The sequence below is a fragment of the Poecile atricapillus genome, chromosome 20 (genome assembly GCF_030490865.1).
Source record: "Poecile atricapillus isolate bPoeAtr1 chromosome 20, bPoeAtr1.hap1, whole genome shotgun sequence".
NCBI lineage: Eukaryota > Metazoa > Chordata > Aves > Passeriformes > Paridae > Poecile > Poecile atricapillus.
The window spans coordinates 10467943-10487160 of record NC_081268.1 but is presented as its reverse complement, the minus strand read 5'-3'; the positions used below and the strand labels follow the sequence as shown (position 1 = coordinate 10487160).

The 19218-nt window shown below is 49.5% G+C and overlaps 1 protein-coding gene across 5 annotated transcripts in view; it reads right to left on the bottom strand.

Moving 5' to 3' along the window:
- ZNF618 (zinc finger protein 618) overlaps positions 1-19218 on the bottom strand; it is a 118868-nt gene that overhangs the window by 25817 nt on the left and 73833 nt on the right. For 3 of the 5 annotated variants that reach the window (XM_058853957.1, XM_058853960.1, XM_058853961.1), the window contains 6 exons: positions 16792-16830; positions 5533-5622; positions 4223-4258; positions 3407-3484; positions 2330-2419; positions 1231-1446 (listed from right to left, as the gene is read on the bottom strand). In XM_058853957.1, coding sequence (XP_058709940.1) covers positions 1231-1446; positions 2330-2419; positions 3407-3484; positions 4223-4258; positions 5533-5622; positions 16792-16830 — 549 coding nt within the window. Of the gene's footprint in view, positions 1-1230; positions 1447-2329; positions 2420-3406; positions 3485-4222; positions 4259-5532; positions 5623-9607; positions 9692-16791; positions 16831-19218 lie in introns of all 5 variants that reach the window. The other 2 variants (XM_058853956.1, XM_058853959.1) reach the window with 2 other exon arrangements.

Sequence of the window (19218 nt, the reverse complement as noted above, 5' to 3'; positions counted from 1 at the left end):
GGCTTCCTCCCCTGCAAAAAAACCCAACCCTTATCTTACTCTTCCTTGAGGCAAAAGCAGCCCTTAAAGCCTGTGAGCAGAGGTGAGCAGTCTGAGACTGAACTCGGTGCTCAGCACCACACTGAAGTGTCACCTGCAGAGGCACTGTGCCAGCTTTCCTTGTGCTTCCCAATCCTGCAGTCCCTTCCTGAACACCCTCCTGCAAATGTTGAAGCAGAGGCCTGCAGGGTTGTCTCGGGGCCTGCCCACCATGGCTGGTAAAGATGTGGAAGATCCTCTGGCTCTGTGCTTCCAACAGTGCCCCTGGTCCCAGAGCCCCCAGGGCCAGGCAGGCACTGCTCTGCACGCTCCAGCCACAGCCCAGGGCAGCTCCCAGTGACTCTGCTGGGACGGTTCCTCCAGTGGAGCCAGCTGCTTCCTGCCCCTGGCATGGCCCCAGTCCCTCAGCATCATCACAGAGTCCTGGGCACAGCCCAGCCCGGGGCCTCCACTCTGCTCCAGGAGCCCCTCAGCACCAGCTCAACAGCACAGCCAGCTCCTGTCTCACTCCACTGCCCTGGCAACATCCAGCCAATGGATCTGCTGTAGAGCCTCAAAGGATAAACCAGAGATTAAAGAAAAGGAGCTGGCCAAAGCAATGTGTGTGGCCTGTGCTGGGCAGGCCCTAGGACACAAGTCTTTCATTCAGGACACATGGGGACTCCTGAAAATTGCTGCCAGGTCATGATTTTATTCCTGCAGACCACAGAGACAATGAGAGGATCAATCCTAACCTGCATTTTCTAACTCCTCAGTAATGGTTCTGTAATACTGATTTTTCTGTTTATTTCTTGGAGGTTCCTGTGGGGAATGGAGCACTGGGAAAACACCTGTAATCCATTGCACAGGCCTAGCTCTGAAAACATCACCTTGAGGGAAACAAACAGTAAATTCCAAACAGTGCTGAAAACCAAGCAAAAATCCCCATTCCTGACAAGCCATTACACCAATCCTTATCAGGAAGCATTTGTGAGTTTGTGACACCAGGATTTGAAACAGGGGTTTTATACCTCGTGATTACCAGTTGTTTAACACAACTTCTCACTGGGAAGAGATCATAAAGGATCTGATCCCCTCAACTGCTTCTGGAGCAGCTCTGGGACAGTCGTGGATGGAGCAGGAAGGGTCACAAGGCTGTCCTGGGCAGGACTGGACACTGAGCAGCTGAGAAAGCTGAAAGGCAATGGGTACCTGTGATGGCCTTGCTTCCTGGGGATGCGGAATTTGGAGTGCGGAACATCTGGGATTGGGAGGCGGGCGGGACCCCGGAGGGCGAGCGGTGCAGGAGGGTGGAGCAGCGGTTTATGGACGCTGGAGACTTTTTGCTGGACTGGCTTGTCTGTGTCTTCACTGCCACGAAGAGTGGAGATCGAGAGAACTCTGGATATGAACACTCAGAACTAGTGCCTGCACAACCAGAGCGAGGCTTGCTGGGGCTGCTGATCCACCAACCAAACCAGTGACAGTCTGGTGGACCACATTCCCATAAACCCAAGGGTGCTTCATTACAATCCCTTAAAAACCCAATTCCAGGAGATTTTGGGGTGGAATCGCCCCCTGCCAGCTGCAGGCTGGTGAGCTCAGCTCATCCCTCCTCTCCATCACCTCTAACCCTCGGGGCAGGACACCCTGGGCACTCAGCAAAGCACAGGCAGTGCTGGGAAGGGTGAAGGAAGTTCAGCTGTAAGGAACTTCTCTGCAGACCTTTAAAGCATTCAAATTTAGAAGGTAGAGAATGGTAAATGCCACTCTCTCAACATGTTTAGTGAAATTTTGCACTGAATTACACTGAACTGCTCATGGGGAGTGCAGACCACAATGCTGTGCAATTTGCTGACAGCTGCCTTGTCCTGAGCTCCCTGAAATAAATCATTTATTGAATGTGATTTAGTAACAAGCTACTGAGGTCATTTAAACTATTTTGAAACCAGTTTTAACTCACTTAATTTCCCAGAAGCTCATAAGAAAGATGCTTCTTCCCTAACATGCATGTTCAGTTATTATTTAGGGGAGTATAAAAATGTTGTGCATCACTTCAGTTAAACAAGAGCCTAAACCATCATCCCCACAAGGAACACGTGTAGAATTCCATGGACTGGGGTAGGAGCTCAGAGACATTCCAGGCCTAACAGTGTCCCTGTGAGAGGGGATCCCTGCTCAGCACACAATCCACGTCCTGCCCGCTGCAATCCCACAGCTCCAGTGGAAGGATCCCCACGAGTGAAGTCTCTCCTGGCAGCCTGGTGCTCCCCACAGCCCCTGGCAGTGCCAGGCTGCAGCAGATACTCACTGATGGGGGCGTGCAGAGCCACGTGCTCCTGGTAGGGAGTGTAGTACTTGTACTGCTTGCCACAGAACTCACAGGTGTAATTGCCAGTCTCTGTGAAATGAACAGGGACACAGGTCAGCAAGGAGGGCAGCCCTCTCACACAACACACGGGTTCTTTTTACAGAGAAACTGCTCAGGTGACACAAACATTCCTCATGCATCTGGAACTCACCTGGCCTGTAATCCACACATCCTGTTCCCAAGAAAGGAAACAGTTCAAAACAGAGGGATGCATAAAAAGCCCAGCAGAACTGAACAAGCTGCAGAAGATCATGCCAAAATTACAGCAAGTAAGTGTGAAAAACAAGGGAGAGAATCCAGTTCTAAAGTCTGCATTACAGATGACACAGTTCTGTCCTCTGGTTACAGAAAGTCTGGGATGTGTGGACAACAGGAACAGTCAAACCAGGAAATGAACAGTCAAGTATTAGAGAACTTTTATTTGGGATTGTGGAGTTCTCTTGCAGGAGAAGGGGCTTTTCTGGAGCAACTGTGCTCATTCCTGCTTTGGGGATACTGGAAATAATGGAGTGTAACAGCACACTGACACCTCCTCCTCTTGCCACTGCTGGGAGTATAGAACTGGCAGCAAGCTGCAAGACGAAGGAAAATCCATGGATAATTGATTGTTTCCAAAATGGAAAATTCAGATAAATGCTTTGGCAAAACCTGGTGTTCTCTCTGTTTCCCTCTTCTCTGTTTGAGGACCCACCACAAAGGCAGTGTGAATGGATCACCTGCCAGCTCTCAGTGCACCTTCAAGCCTTCTCTCATCCCTGCCAGATTGTTTTTCCCCTGAACTCCCTTTCCCCTTCTCTTTTCAGAGCTCTTGAGCAGAACACATCACAAAGCTGCAGTTCTTAGGGCCAGGGCTGTCAGTGTTTGATGCTCCTTTGAGCCTGAACATATCTGTGAGCACTCAAATCCCAACCCCTCTGTGTAAGGCACTGCTTCCTCCTTTTTCTAGAGGTACTGCAGCCAAAGGCAGGTGTGAACCTCTGAGCTTTCCTTTTTATTTGAAACAAGAACAACTCTTACTTGGCCCAATCTTCTGGAAGGGTTCGGGCTCCTCCTCCTTCACCTCGTCGGCAGCAATGACAGCCTGGTCGTAGGGGTCTGCAAGAGAACAGAACCAGAGCACAGCTGACAACACCTCAGCTTTGCCTTCTACAGCTGCATGGGCACCGAATGCTCCTGCCCCTGCAATCACATTTCCATCTGGAACAGGACTGGAAGACAGGAATTACAAACCAGTGACCCCTCTGTCTGACTTGTTCCTCCTCCTCAGGTGCCCCAGGACTACCCCTGCTCCCAGCCCACTAACAGGCCTTGTAGGAATTAATGTTTAAAAAATGCAGAGAAAAATTGAATGAACACATTGCAAAGTCTGATCCGTATTTCCCGATTTTCTTCCAGGGAATCTCCCCTCTAATGCTGCTGTACTGACTGACAGCAATGCAGCCTGCAGGCACATCACCTAACAAATACCGACCTGGGACTTCTACCAGCTAACAGCACAGCTAGAAACACATCATAATCCAACCCACTGAGGAGAAGAATTTGGTTTATGCCTTGAACAATTTACAAGATCACCAAAGACATGAAACACCTGCTTCATTGATTGTCTGAAGCCTGACCAAGTGTATGTGCAACAAAAGCCTGGTATCTGCTAGGGCTGGGCATCAACCTACTGGCTGTAGACACTGGGGAGGGAGAGAGGATCCTCCCTGTCCCACTGCAATCCCTGACAAAACTCCTTTGACTCTTACGAGTTCAGAATCAACCTGCTGCATCTGAACTACTGAATGCTTGAAAAGGTTTGTGAAATAAAGCACACAAAGGAGCTCGGCTTACCTGCCCGGTTTTCTGGGGCCCCTTCCACACTAAAAACTAACACAGAATAGAAGAAGGAGGGGAAGAAACAAAACAGAAATTAAATCCTCTTAAATGGTCTTGTTTTCCTCCTGCATTTCACATACTGCTGCAGCACATGTTAGCCCCACTGAATAAACCAGGCTTTGTGCCCCAGTCCCTCCTCTTCCCAGCAGCATCCTCTCAGGACCTGGTTGAGCATGCCCAGCCCTAATACACACAGATGCTCAAGGCCTTTGTTCTGACCCTGACAAGGCCCCAGGTGAAGTTCAGGTGCACAGAGCAGCCCCAGGGACGAGCTGGGACAGTCCCTGCACACACATAGAGCCATTTCCAAGCCCTCTTGAGGCCCTGGGCAGAGTTCCCTGAGCCATTTCTGATGGAAGCAGCCACGTTCCCCTCATGGTCACTGTCAGTGCCACTAATCCCTGGCTCCCCACGGGAGGAAAGGAGCTGGCAGTGGTGCCCTGCAGGAGAACACTGGCTGTCCTCAGAGCATGTTCTGAGGTCCACACATTCCTGGTAAACACAACCATTTCCTTGGACAACCAGTATTGTGAAAAAGCACTTGCTTTTCTGAGACAGCCCAGCCATTCGAAACCTGCTGCTCTCCAAGCAGCCTCTTTCTAGAACTCTCCTTGGCCAAGTGAGGAGCAGTACTGACAGGCTTGCAGCACACACAGGGAAGGTCTGGAGTGTCTGTGGGCTCTGAGGTGAGGAGCTTTAGATGTTCAGTAAGCAGGGGGCAAGCCAGCATGTTAATTCTTAATTTCCCACAGTGCACAATAAAGAAACACTGCTTCTGGCTTCTGTCTGCTTCTGTCCAGGTGTCACCAGCCTAAGCCGCATCTACAGGCACAGAGGAAAAACTGGCCTTTAAGGGCCACTGACAACTTCATCAGTTCACTACCACAGTGATTAACAAGAATGAAATATTTCCCAACTCTGAAATCTGAAATATTTCACAGAGAAGTACGTTGGGAACAAACCTGTAGATTCAGAAACCAAAAAGCAACCAACTTCTTCCCAGTAAATAACCAGGCTGCCCATTTACCTTGAGGCACTCAGTCCCAGGATCTCCATCCTAACCATGAACCTCACTGCAGACACACTGCAAGGTCCCCAGGTCCCAGCACAGCTGTTGTTTTGATGCACACAGAGAGAATCAGGCACAGCAAACTCCTTCCTGCAGTGCCTCCAAAGTAGCAAAGACAGGTGACCCGTGCAGTGCCACACACTCCTGCTTCCCCAAAGACTTCTCAGCCTAGTTCAGGTGTCAAAACATTACTCACCATCCACGGCATGTAGGTCTCTGTGCTCTTGGAAGCAGCTATAGTATTTATATTTTTTCCCACAAATGTCACACGTGTACCTAAAATTGTCTGTAGGAAGAAGAAAACAAACCAGTTTATAAACTCTGAGGTGAAAGGCAAACACTGCAAGCACACTGCTCAATCAGACACCCCCATGCACTGACACATCCCATGTGCTCTGGCAGGTCTCTAAGGCACACAGACAACCTCTGCCTCACACTCTATGGCTTGGGGCATATTCTGATTTATTTCCTCTTCAGACAGCTCTGCTCTTCAGGTCAGACCCACACACTTGACAGCAATGAGGATGCAGGGCAGCAGGCCCTGCTGGCATCTCCTTTAGAAGTTCAGGGCTCAGCAAGTTCAGGGACAAGCAGGTGTTGGTCAGGATGGGGACAAAGGGGCAGAACTAAACACAGAGTCAGTGTAAGAGCTGTTAGAAACCAAAGCTGTAATACACCAGCTCTAATCAGCCTGGATGTGAGCACACACCTGCTCCTCACTGCTGCTGTTTGCTGGCTCCCAACTGCACCCAGGATCCCGTCAGAACCAACAAACCCACGAGACCCAACAATCCAAAGCACACAGGACAGCAAGGTGAAGCTCAGTGAAGGGAGGATTGATGAAGCTTGGTTTCATATCCATTTGTTCCCTTCACCTCATCACTTCATCCCAGCATCAACCAGCCCTTCACCACAGCTCTGTGGGGCAGACAGATGCAAAACAGCTCCAAGTGTTTCTGAATCTGGTTTGTTCTGGATGGGGATCAGTGTTTTTAGCTCAGCTATCACGTCAGTGCAAGAGGAGAATTTCCCTGGTCAGCTTGGTGGGGTGCTTCCCCCCTCCCTGAGCAGTCACCCCTCCTGTCAGACACCCCCAGGCTGATGCCTTGGTGCTGTGAGCCCGTAGCAAAGCGGCAAAAATAAAAAAGTCCACGGCAAACACAGTGAAACACATCAGTTGTACAGCCACAAAGGATCTTGAAATCAGTGTGTTTCCTTGCCAGCAGCAGCAAGGAGGGCAGGCAACAGCTCCCAGGGCTCCACAGAGGAGCTGCCATTCAGTAAGCATTCAGCAGTGTAGTTGGATCTATGTATCCCTACTGTCTGCACAGTTAAAGCCTTGTTTATACCTCTTCCACACTGTGCTCAAACACACCAGACTGTGCACATTAAGTAAGCTTTTATTTTACTTCTCTATCACTTTAATTTTAAAATTACTCCATGTTTTAAGCTAGGATATATTGGTATGGTGTAATGACTCACTTGGGTTCACCACAGTCCAGCAGCACATGGGGTTCAGCACTAAATACAGCATCACTGTCACCCTTTATTCAGAGTGACTGTAGAAGCTGTGATGATCTAGCAGAGAAAAATGCCAAATCTAAACGGTGTTAAAGAGCTGGGCACTTGAACTTTACCTCTGTGAAAGAAAAATATTTGTATCTTAATCAGAGCACAGCAGTGCTAAACTGGAGTTAAGGAGTTTTTGGAAGTCTAGGCTGGACAAGCAAGGAGAAAGGGACTCACTGCACAAACAATGCATGGCTCGAGGGAGAGGAGCAGCAGAACACACCTGTGAGAACATTCCAGTGGCAAAAGCACTGGCAAGTCACATTTAACTGTGTTTGTTCCATGATGTGATCTTGTGCAGGCTCCTTCTGTGGTCACACACCAGTGCTGAGGGGCTCCCTCTGCCCTGGGCCCTCTCCCACGATGAAGAGGATTCTAATGATTGCTGCTGAGTATCTGTGTGGCTGTTGCAAACCCCCCCAGTCAATCAGCACAGTCAATCAGCAAGACAAGTAGCAGAGAAACTCCAGACTTGGCATCAGCAGGCAGTGCCACCTCGATGGGTCTCCCCAAACCAAGGAACCAAACTCCTTTCTGAAGTGCAATGAGCTCTACAGGACCAACTGAAGATTAACTCTTCAAAGGAGTCCCAAAGACCAGGCACTTTCAGAGAACAAAACTATTATGGCCTTACTTTGGAAGAAAAGAGCTCAGTAAATAAGATTATTAGAACAGAAAACTAACACACCATTTCACAGGGCCAGGCACAGCTACCCGTGGTCCCTGTCACAGGGGGGATCTTACTGTCCCCAGCAGAGCCCATGTTGAGGGTGGGCACTTCTTCCCTGGGCAGCTCAGGGAACATGGAACAAGTGCAACAGCACAGCCTGAGAGAACAGGGGTTTGCTTGTGCTGTTAGGCAGCAGGATCTCCAAAGATTACAGAGAAGGAAGAATTTGTTCCAGCTGGTGCAGCTTGGCACTGATCTCCTGGGCTCTGTAGCAGAGAACACCCAGCAGAGTGCCCAGCCTCAGAGACAGGAGCTTTACAGGGAATTCACAGGTACAGAGAGCTGCCCATGTGCAGCCAAGCTCTAGCTCTCTGAACAACAGTCCCTGCTGAGGCTCTCAAGAGCCAGACCTCCTCCTCCTCCTTACCCAATAAAGCCATCTCTGCTGACAGCCCTCCCACACTGCAGTGCTGACCCCAGCAGACACTGCTTTCAGAGCAGAAACATCCCTGGCTCCACCCAAAGCACAGCCAGAGCAGCAGGTGCCAGCAGGGCAGGGAAGGATTCCCCTCAGTCCCCCAGCACATGGGCTCAGTGCTGGTCCTCACTGCTATTCACATCCTTGCTGCCAGCTGAGCAATGACCCTGCTGCAAACACACACCTTCAAAACTCTCCAAAGACGTCTGCTCAAACCCCAGACTCCAGCAGTTATCATTCTCCTTCATGCCCAGGAGCCTTTCCAACAGGAGCAGGGATTGCAGAGACAGGTCTAGTGAGTACCAGCTGTTTAGTCAGCTCACAGCTCATCCTTAATACACAGGCCAAAATAGAACACCTCATCTTGCTAGTAGTAGAAAAGGCAAGGCACAGCTTCATTACAAGGCAGCTCCTCAGCTGTAAAGGACTGACACAGATGGCAAATGGGCAGGTTTTTCAAGTACCCCAAGAAATAACTAAACAGGGCCTGAAAGAAGTTTGGACCCCTCTGCTTCTAAGTGGACAATTTTCACCCAGAATTCACACTGAGCTTTCAGATGGCAGAAAGCACAAAAGGTACTTGATAGAGGAGCTCTGTCAGAAAGGGGCACTCTGCAGATACCTGGAATCCTATTGATCCACTCTTGCAGAGCACTGCAGGAACAGCTGTCTAGCAGGGACAGCCTCCACACGTGGAAGGACAAAACTCCTGAATGTTAACAGATCACAACAGCCTGCTGAATTCTTCCTAACATCCAGAAGTCAGGAAGTCCCAGCCAGGATAAAAGCAAAAATTAGAAGAGGGCAGTCTGGACAGCACTGCTCCATGACCAGGGTGGCTCCTTTGCACCAGGAGCTTTGGGAATGGCAAAGGAAGAACCCAACATAAGGACTTAAGATTCTAAATCATACATTCTATGACAATTCCACATTCCTCGTTCACCTTGGCAAACAAGGTTTCCCAAACATAAAGTCCAGGAGCAGCTCTTAAAGTGGGGGGACTGGATTTCTTACAGCTGCAATACATTTATGTCACTCCTCTATTTGAGGCTGTGATGTTTCTGACCCCAAAAAAGGCTTAAGTGACCACAACAGATCAGCATCATCCCTCCAGCTCTGCCCAGTGGATCACAGGACAGTCAATGACATCCTCTGATTCTCGGTTTCACACTCCTTGTCTCCTGAAAATCTGCTGGCAGATGCTCAAGTCCTGCTGGTGACAAACACAGAGGGCTGGAGCTGGGGAATGGCTCTGTGGCAGTACCTGGAAAAAGCATCACCTTTCCTGGGATATCTGCCTCACTGGAAGGAACCATGAGCAACACCAACACTCTTCAGGAAGAGCCAGTCCCCATGACTAATCCACCTGATGCAAAGAAACAGGAAAGGATGGCATTTTCTGAGGAACATGCTGCACGCTTCCCACTGGGAAACACCTTTCCAAGCTGTGTCCAGGGCACACTCTACCTGAGGAGCCTCCCCAGAAGACCCAGAGTGCAGCTACTGCTTCCTTAAAACACATCAGGGAAAAAACAAAACATCTGGGACCCTCACTTGTTTCTGTGGATTCCACCCAGGGCAGCACAAAGACAGCTCTGGAGAGAGGCTTCTTCTCCCTTTCCGCAGCCAGAGGGGCACCTAGATGGAAAGGAACACATTTATGGCTTCCTAAGCTGGCAGGACATTCCCCGCGCAGGCTCACAGACAATTCCTTTGAGCTGAGCCTTTGGCATCTTTGGAGGATTCCTTCTGGACTGGCAGTGAGGAGAGGCAGAGCCAGGGCTGCACACAGGAGCACAGACCTCCCTCTCCTCTCCTCTCCTCCCCACTGGAACTGTGCCTTGCACACAGGTTACAGCTTTGCAGCACTATTTCACAGCCAGCGACAGAGCTGCCAGTAAAAGCAGCTTCAATTTACACCAGAACTCTACTTAAAGGTGTCTAATGGCAAAATTCCTTGAAAAGGGAGCAGGACTGAGCCCAAAGTCAGCAGCAAACCCATAAGAGGATTAAAGTACCCAGAGTTACATTAGTAAGGATTAAATAATAATAAAATCCAGAATTCTGGAATGGACAGAAACCCTCACACACAAAGGCACAAGCCAGATACGAAGTGGGGGTAAGGAAAAAATTTTCCCTGCAGGCAAACTATTCCAAGATCACTCAGTTCACAGTAATTTACTTCCTTCCCACAAATGTTTGGCCTCTGCCAGGAACTCAGGAGACATCGAGGAACAGCTGGATTAACACTGTGCTTCCCATGCTTCACACAAGGGTGTCCTTGGGATCCAAGACAGGAATAATCCCAAGCCCTCACACAGAGGGTCAGAAAAATCCCCTGAAATGACCCAAAAATTGGTGCAAGGTGCTGGCTCACCTTCCAGCTGGCAAGGGGCCAAATGACAGGTGAGAGGGCATGGAGCCACAGGTCTGCCTTCTCCATGAGGGATTCCAGGGCCATTCCAGCCCCTGAGAAGAGCTGCTGCAGGTGCACTCAGGAGCTACAGGGCTGAATTCACCTCCCAGCAATTTTTAAGCTTTCAAGTCAGTGGCCAGAGGGATCTATAAATTCTGTGATACTTGGACATATCGAAACCATGCATCAGGAAGGTGATCCCTGTACTCCTCTGCCTTTCTGGTTATGAAATCCTTAGGAGGGAAGCTACTGAGAATTAAAATACTTAAAATACTGGGTTTGTTTGCTATTTGGGTTCAACATTGCTGAGATGCCAACAAGCAGCTGAACAGAAAAAGGTCAGGTTGAGAGAAGAATTTGGAATAATCACTGGCATAGCTGCTGTACACCTCTTCTGTTGCTGAATTCTAACCCACACTGGAAGATGGAAAGTGCATCCCTCACTGGATATACCAGGGATGTATTTCTGCCTTCACTAAAACTCCCCTGGCATCTTGAGGACAAACTGAGGGATGACCAGAACAGTCTGGGATTACTAAAATTCTTATCCTCTTTTAATTGAAATAAATATATTTCTCGATCATTTTCCTGCCTAGGAACTCTGTAAGAGATTTGTTTCCAAGTATTAACATCCAGAGTTCTGTAAACATAGTCTATTCAGGCAGCATCTGAGAAAGAATTGCATATTAGCAATTTTCTGTATAAGATCATCTGAAGATCACAGAGTTATAGACCACTTGAAAGCCTCCTCTTCTAAAATCTCTGATTAAAACTACCTAGAGAGGCACTGCTCCTCTCCAGAGCTATGGAACCACAGGACTTGCAGAACACCAAACCCTCCAGTGTGTCCTGTTCCTGAACACATCTCTGGGACTTGGATGGAAACACACTGGATATCCAGGAACTGCTCCCAATTTCACCCAGCCCAGACAGAGGACAGGTCACAGAATTACACAATATTCTGGGTTACAAGGGACCCCCAGGATCACCCAGCCCAGCTCCCAGCCCTGCCCAGACCCCCCAACATCCCACCCTGGGCATCCCTGGAGCTCTGGCAGCCTCGGGGCCGTGCCCATTCCCTGGGGAGCCTGGGCAGTGCCAGCAGCCTCTGGGGGAAGAACCTTGCCCTGATCTGCAGCCTGACCGTCCCCATATCTTGGGATAAGTATCTCCACCATCTTGGGTTATAAACTCAAAATTTCTTCACAATGCCAATACCTGGACTAAGTCTCTTATTATTTTTCATAATTTCTCCTCCTGCACTGAAATTTATCATCCTTGGTCTCAGCCCACTGGTCACTTACATGTGCAGATGAACATATTCATCTCCTAGTTTGGCAAATGGGAATCTAAAGAGACTTTACCAACTTAAAATGCAAACACAGTAGAAAAATAAAATCCATTTTTACAGTTCTCCCCAAGGAGCAGAAGAATTATTAAATAAGAGCACTGGGAAAATGAATCAGGCAGTTGTAAATGATTCATGGGTCACTGTGGTGGCTGCACGTGGGTGTGCACACGCACAGCGTTCACTGCTCACTGGGGAAGGTGTCACTGAGCACAACAAAGCAACTTCCTGAGCTTTGCTCTGCTACCCCCCAGAAAAGGAAAAGAAATTAAAAGTTACATTTACTTTAAGGAAACATTTATGTTGCAAATTAATCAAGAAACAGAGATGCTAAAGGTTCTTCCTCAACCATAAATTAACACCAGCAAACCACCTCCGCATCTTCCCATCCCTGTCAGAACATTACAAACACCATATCCTCTATGAGTAAGGTGTGGGCAAGAAAACCATAACTTTGACTATATTAATTTCATGGTTTAAATTTGCAACCCTCCAAATGTTTTTGCACATGCAAGGCGTTAGCACTGTGCCTCCACAGTTAACATTTGCAAGGCATATTCCAGCCCACATCCCTGCTTCTAACCTTTCACTGCTTTTCCAAATAAATTCCTTCTCAGGCTGAACTTTCTCACACTTAGTCAGAGCCCAAAGGGAAATATGTTTTTAAAAGATCAGATCAATCATTTTTATTTATGGGTTTCTGAAATATTTACTGCGTATTCCATTTTGGAAAAAAAAATAATGCCATTTTCTTTTTTTCCTCACTGCAACTGCAGTGGAGACACACACAGATGTACACCTGTGCCCAGGTGATGAGTTTGAGGGCATCTGGCTGAGAAACTGGAAAGGAAAATGTTCTGTTTGCTGCCTACAACATCCTTAGTGAACATTAGTGACTCCCTCCCACCAACTGTCCTGTCTTGGCCCAGCACCCAGTACACACAGTAAGTATGAGCAGCTACAAATGGGGAAGAAGAAACCAAACTCAGGATGTATTTATATTATATATATATATGTAATTAAATTTTCAGAAGTACTTCTTCTGAAGATCATTTTGGCTCCTCTTGCCTCCCTGTTTATCCTTAAAAGCAGTTCTTTTGAGCCCTGTGACACTGCAGCAGGTGCTGTGCATCTCTGCCTTCCTCGGGATTTGCTCCTGAGCTGCTCCTCAGGCCGTGTGGTGACACTGCTGACAAATTCCAATGAGCACACTGGAACCCTGGCACAGTGCAAACACCTGCTCAGGTGACAGGAGCCACCGTGTCCCTGTCCCACAGGGCCCTGGAGCCCCCCTTGCCCCTGGGTTATTCAGTGACCTGTCTGGGTGCCAAGAATGTCCCATGGAATGTGAGCAGCAGGAAGGAGACTGTCTGTAACTCCCCTAAACATGACTGGAATTCCCATGGAGAATGAGAGCACAGACCAGCCCAAACACCTTCCCTGAGAACTTCCCAGAGGCTGGAGCAAACCACACAGGCATATGAGCATCTCAGAAAAGACCTCCAGACTCTTCTCTGGGAACAGTCAGTGACCCACATGTCAAACTACCCACACCTGTCCAGGAAAATATATCAAATAGACAGCTTTTTCAAAATCACCCTCTTCTCTTCCTCATCCCTGCCAGTTAAAGTTGGTAGCAGTCAGCCAAGTCTCTTTAACACATTAGCACTGTGGGTTGCATTGTTTTCTTCTCTCTCATGTGGGAATTCTGGTCTTGGACCCTGAGCCAAGGCTAGAAAAGGAGCTCCCAAAGCTCACAGCTATGTCCCTGTGTGCACATCCCCTCCTCACCACCACAGAGCTGTGGCTCTTCCAAGAATGGGTCCAAAAAAATAAAGGGAGTCCCAGAGACACCATCTATAAACCCCAAAGGCTGAAAATAACCAACTAAATGCAACAGTTTTTCCTCAAGGGAGTCTTCAAAGTGCTTTCCCAGTTGGAAAGTCTAAACACCACTGTCTCCTCTTTAGGCTGGCAGCGAACAAACAACAGATCTCAGCTGAGTCCCAGCCAGCCCCACAGCTCCCTTCCTCCCAGGGGGAAAACAGCCAGAATGGGCCTTCCCCCAACAGATCCTCTGAGCTAAAGGCAAGGGCACATCTGAGCACAGTCCCTCATCCTCCCCGCAGCCCAGGCTCGCTCTCACAGCCAGACTTTGCTTCCCAAAGCAGAGCTGGTTGCTCCAGGGAGCCCAGCACGGGGACTGAAGCACAGCCCAGCTGCTCTGCACAGGCACAAGCTGAGATGTCACCTGGCACACAAGGCTGCCTTCACCAGCACTTCTTGGGTGACCACAGCTGTCTCCAGCAAGTGATCATGGAGCAAATCTGATCAGCCTTTCAAACCCTGCAGTTTGTGATGTGAACTAATGCAGTATAATGTAGTTATGTGAACTAATCCAGGGGCCCACTGCTGGTCAAGGGATTTCTCCCTCACAGGATCAGGATGGATGCAATCCATGCCCCATTGAGAAGCACAGGAGAGAAAACAACATCTTCCTGTATCCCTTAAATACTGAGAAATTCTGGGAGAGGGCAGCAAACCAAGCCTGCAGAGACCATGAATGTAGAGGTTCCCAATGAGACAGAAATAGCAGAGGAATAGTGGAACAATGCAGACATCTGTAAAAGAGAGGGTGTAAACAGCCAGACTGGGTCACAGAGGAACAGCAGTGCAGCAGCAGGCAAAGCCAAAATAGCAGAAAAGGAAAGATAAATAAAAAATTCCTAAAATATATGAGGAGCAAACAGACTGACAAGGAAACAAGAGAGCCATTGAGTGGAAAAATGAGAAGAGATGTGCAGAAGCAACTAGGGTATGCCAGGGATTTAATCCAGCCTCAGAGGGGAGGAAAGAAGAGAGCTGAGTTGTTTCACGAGGAGGGAAGAGGAAGATGACTCTGTCAGGAAATTACAACCATGTGCACTTAGGCACAGCAGCACAGCCCCAGCAGCCTCACATCCACTCTGCAGGACAGGTGACATGTCCAAGCTGTCCAGCAGGGCATGGCCACGGTGGATTCTCCTTCTCCTTTCCCTACTCCATCTCGTCCTTCTGGTGGCTTGGTTTTGCCTCCATCTCCTCCAGCTAGATGAGACTATTCTGGGATATGAGTGTGGCAGGTAAAAAGGGGGTCAGTAATTCCTGCACATGCAGGACCCTGCATGAAGAGGGATGCAATTCCTGCCCCTCCTACTGCTCCATCTCCAGTGCCACCAGAGCAACTCCTCGGAAGCCTGGTGTAGGGAGCAGCTGCTTCTCGCTGTTCTCTCCCAGACTTCTGCCCATGATGTTCCCTTCTCCCCCTCTCTCCACGACCCAGACACCACAGAAGAGGCATTTACATCCACAGAAATCCTTCTATAGCTCCAACAACATTGAGTCTGCCCACACAGCAAAGGTGTGAGCCCTCATGTCTTTTTCTCTCTTCACACCTCACTTTGCCCTATCTTTTCCAGCCAAAAAAGTTCCCACAACAAGTGGGAAGGGGAGAAGCTGACTTATGGAAAAAATATAATCTCTCTTTGCACAAGGTGGTTCCCAAGCTCTGGCTAAAGTACCCAATACCCAAACAGCAAGCCCAGGATGCACACAGCCTAGCCCAGAACATAGCAGTGCCTGCCAGCAAAATCCAGAGCAAGAGAGCCAGGAGAAGAGCCTGGAAAGATTCAGTGCAAGTCAAACACCAACAGGCAGCTGAGCAAAGACTGAAAGAGAGACATTAAAGGAGGTGACAGGAGCCTGGGAAGGAGTTTCCATGCCCTGCACAGCGCTGGACTCTGTCAAGAGAACAGAGAAAGGCTCAGCTGCAGAGCCCAGCTCCCCCTGTGAGCAGTACACTGTGAGCTCACACTGATGTGGGATGGCTGCTTGCTACTGAGATGTTTCAGCTCAGGGCTGAGGATCTCCAGTCCCCACCTGCAGTGAAGTCAGTCCTGCTTCCTTTTGCAGACAGAAAGCCAAGACCCCCCTGTGCTAATGCCAATTGTTCACCCATCACAGAACACGGTGAAGAATGAGTTCAGAAAAGGTGGTATGGTTGTACTTTTTATTTTTCTTTACTATTTATCTAACATTTCTGTACCCACCCAGGGTAAGTTTGGTGCCTCCAAGCTGCCGTCTGCAACCACCAATGCTGGGAACTTACCTTTCCAGTGGGAATCATGGCTCTCACCTAACACACAGCAAAACCCAGGTGGGCAGAGAGCTCAGGAAATCTCTGGTCTGACCTGCCCAAAGCTGAGTCTGCTCTGAGCTCAGTCCTGGTTACTTGGGACTTTACCCAGGCTAGTCAGGTAAAGCCCCAAGGATGCAGGACAGCTCTCTGGGGACAGCAGCAGGGAGCGCTTTTCCTTCAAGCAGCCTCAACCTCTCTTCTCTCCATTTCACACCCGTTATCTCTGTTCTGTCACCGGGAACAGCCTGGCTCCATCTTTCCTCTCACCCCTCCCCGGGGCCCCGGCTCTGTCCCCATCTGCTGCTGCCCCGGGCCAGCTCTGGCTCTCCCTCCCCGGGGCACAGACCCCGAACTGCAGCTTTAGGCTTTAAAATCTCCCCGGGGCTGGACGCCGCTAGAGAGGCCGGCAGTGCCCGGGCCCTCCCCGACCGAAGGGGAGCTCATGGTCCCTCGCAGCGCTCACCGGGGAGCTCCCGGGGCACGGCGGGGGGACAGCGACAAAGTCTGAGTGCGGTGAGAGACCCCCAGGCCGTGAGGAGCGACCCCGACCGTGCCCGCCCGCTCTGCCCTGTCGCCTCATGTCGCCTCATGTCGCCTCATGTCGCCTCATGTCATCTCATGTCGCCTCACATCGCCTCACGCCGCCGCCATCTCCGCGGCGGGGCCGCCCCCTGCCGGCCGCCTGCGGTACGGCCCTGCCCAGCCCGGGGCCCTCAGGGAGCGGGACCCCCTCAGGGAGCGGGACCCCGGCCCGGCCCGCCCCGCCACACCAGCCCCTCGCGGCCCGCTGTACTTACTGCCTTGTGAGGCTCCTTCCCCTGAGGCAGCTTCGGTGTCTGCAAAGAGAAAGAGCTGCGATTAGATCCGCGCTGCCCCCTCCGCCCCTCCGCTCTCCTCTCCCCGCTCTGCCCGGCCCCTCGCGGGCTGCTCAGGGGCTCACCGGGGCTGCCAGGCTGGACATGGCCAACAAGGGCTCGTGGTAAAAGCGCAGCTGCCCACGGTCATATCAATGGTCTGGGCTGGAAAGGACCTTAAAGCCCATCCCATCCCACCCCAGCCATGGCAGGGACACCTCCCACTGTCCCAGCTGCTCCCAGCCCTGTCCAGCCTGGCCTTGGGCACTGCCAGGGATCCAGGGGCAGCCCCAGCTGCTCTGGGCACCCTGTGCCAGGCACTGCCCACCCTGCCAGGGAACAATTCCTGCCCAATATCCCATCCAGCCCTGCCCTCTGGCACTGGGAGCCATTCCCTGGCTCCTGTCCCTCCATCCCTTGTCCCCAGTCCCTCTCCAGCTCTCCTGGAGCCCCTTCAGGTCCTGGCAGGGGCTCTGAGCTCTCCCTGGATCCTTCTCCAGGTGAGCACCCGCAGCTCTCCCAGCCTGGCTGCAGCCCCAGGAGCAGTCCCAGGCCTGTGCACACATTGGAACAGGGAAGGCTGTGAAGCCAGGAAAGCGAGCAGTGAACAGCGCACCCGGCTCAGCTCCTGTGGGATTTGGCTCCAGCACCGTCCCTGCCCTCCACAGGCAGTGATGGCAAAGCCTGCACAGGAGATGGGCCACAAGAATATCCCAGGGTGATTCCATCCTGCTCTTACTGAAGGCAGATGCCAAAAGAAGGGAGAATAAGCTCCCTCCACTGTCATGTGTGGGACTGCAAGAAGCACAGAGCAGAGACCATGTTCAAGCCCTGAATGAACACAACAGGCAAAGCTGTGAGCTGGAAAGCAAACCCCAAAGTTACAAGTCAAGGATCATAAACAATTAGGATTTCCAAACCAGTCTGAAGTGTTCCATATTCATCCTAAATCACATATACTGTATGTCACATTATCTAATAACTGTGTTGCAAAATATTCCGTATGTCTTTTGGAATGATGCTTGCACTGCGCTGGAAACCACAGCTGCAGAATGGCACAGCAATTTTGAATTTAAAATTTTCAGCTTTAAGTAATGAGCACTGTTTGCATTTCATTTCCTTATTTCTTAAAAATAATAAAAATAAATGATTGTGGGTTTGTGAATTTGTATATTTCTACTTGATTAACCTGCCTGATTAGATCATTTTTCTAGGTAATGGTATTAATTTGGCACAACTTCATAAACTCAGGGGCCAGATCAGAAACCCTCAGTATCAGGTGCAAAACCTCGACAGCAAAGCTCGGGATTTTTCCACAGCTCCTACTTGTTTAAATTCCCACCCATCATTCAAGAAAAAGCAGCGATGGCACAATAGATTTATGCAAAATGCTGTCCTGGTGTTCACAAGCAATGGCATAAACAAACCATAAAAGATATGCACTATTTAAATAGCTTTAAAAAGTACTTTAGACAAATTTGACAAGACTCAGGCAACACACCAAATCTGAGGAACAGCCATTTCTGAACTGTTTCAAGAAATGTTGTTACTCTTAGTCACAAGACAGACTAAAGCATTCATGAATTAAAAAATGACGAACTAAAAATCCCCTTACAGCCCACTCTGTATCACCTTTGAGGTCAGACCAAGTAATTACAGTTGTGAAACAAAAGACAAATTTCTGAGAAAGTTGCAAAAGTCAGTCAGAATAGGGAGGTGGGCAGGGAAGCTGGAAAATGAACCAGTGTTAACTCAAAGTTAACTCCTGTGTCCCAAGAAACTTTCTGCATCTCATGTGAGTATCTGTTACAGACTGGAAAAATGGATCTTGGGATGCAGGGCAGAGAGCAAAGCACCTCCCCAAAATCATCTGATGTTTTCAGTAAAAAAACAAATGAACCCAAACTTTCTACAGCTCAGGGACACCATCTCTCCTCAGGGATGGTTATTCCTTAATTGGTTTTCTACTCCTCACCTCAAAATCCTTTCAGTGACAGAATCACTTTAACTCAGACTCCAAAAAATGTGCACTTTGGAAAAAAACATTTTTCCATATTCACCATTTGAATGAGTCATCTTCCTTTTCATATTTTTTGAATTGAGCAGAACCCATTCTTGGAAAACATTCATCTGAAACTTGAAAAGCTTTGAGAAGTTTTTTAACAACTGGTGAAACTCGAAACTTGGCCTGAAGAGTCCAAGCCCACTGAGAGCATCCAGGATCTGTTGTGGTGAGGGCAGCTCAGCCCTTGGCTGGCACAGCCCTGTGGGGAGGACAGGGAGAGCTGATGGGTCTGGAGGGAGGCAATGCAACAACTTATAATGTAAATATATAATAATGAAAAACAGCTTGAGCAAAATCATCAGTCA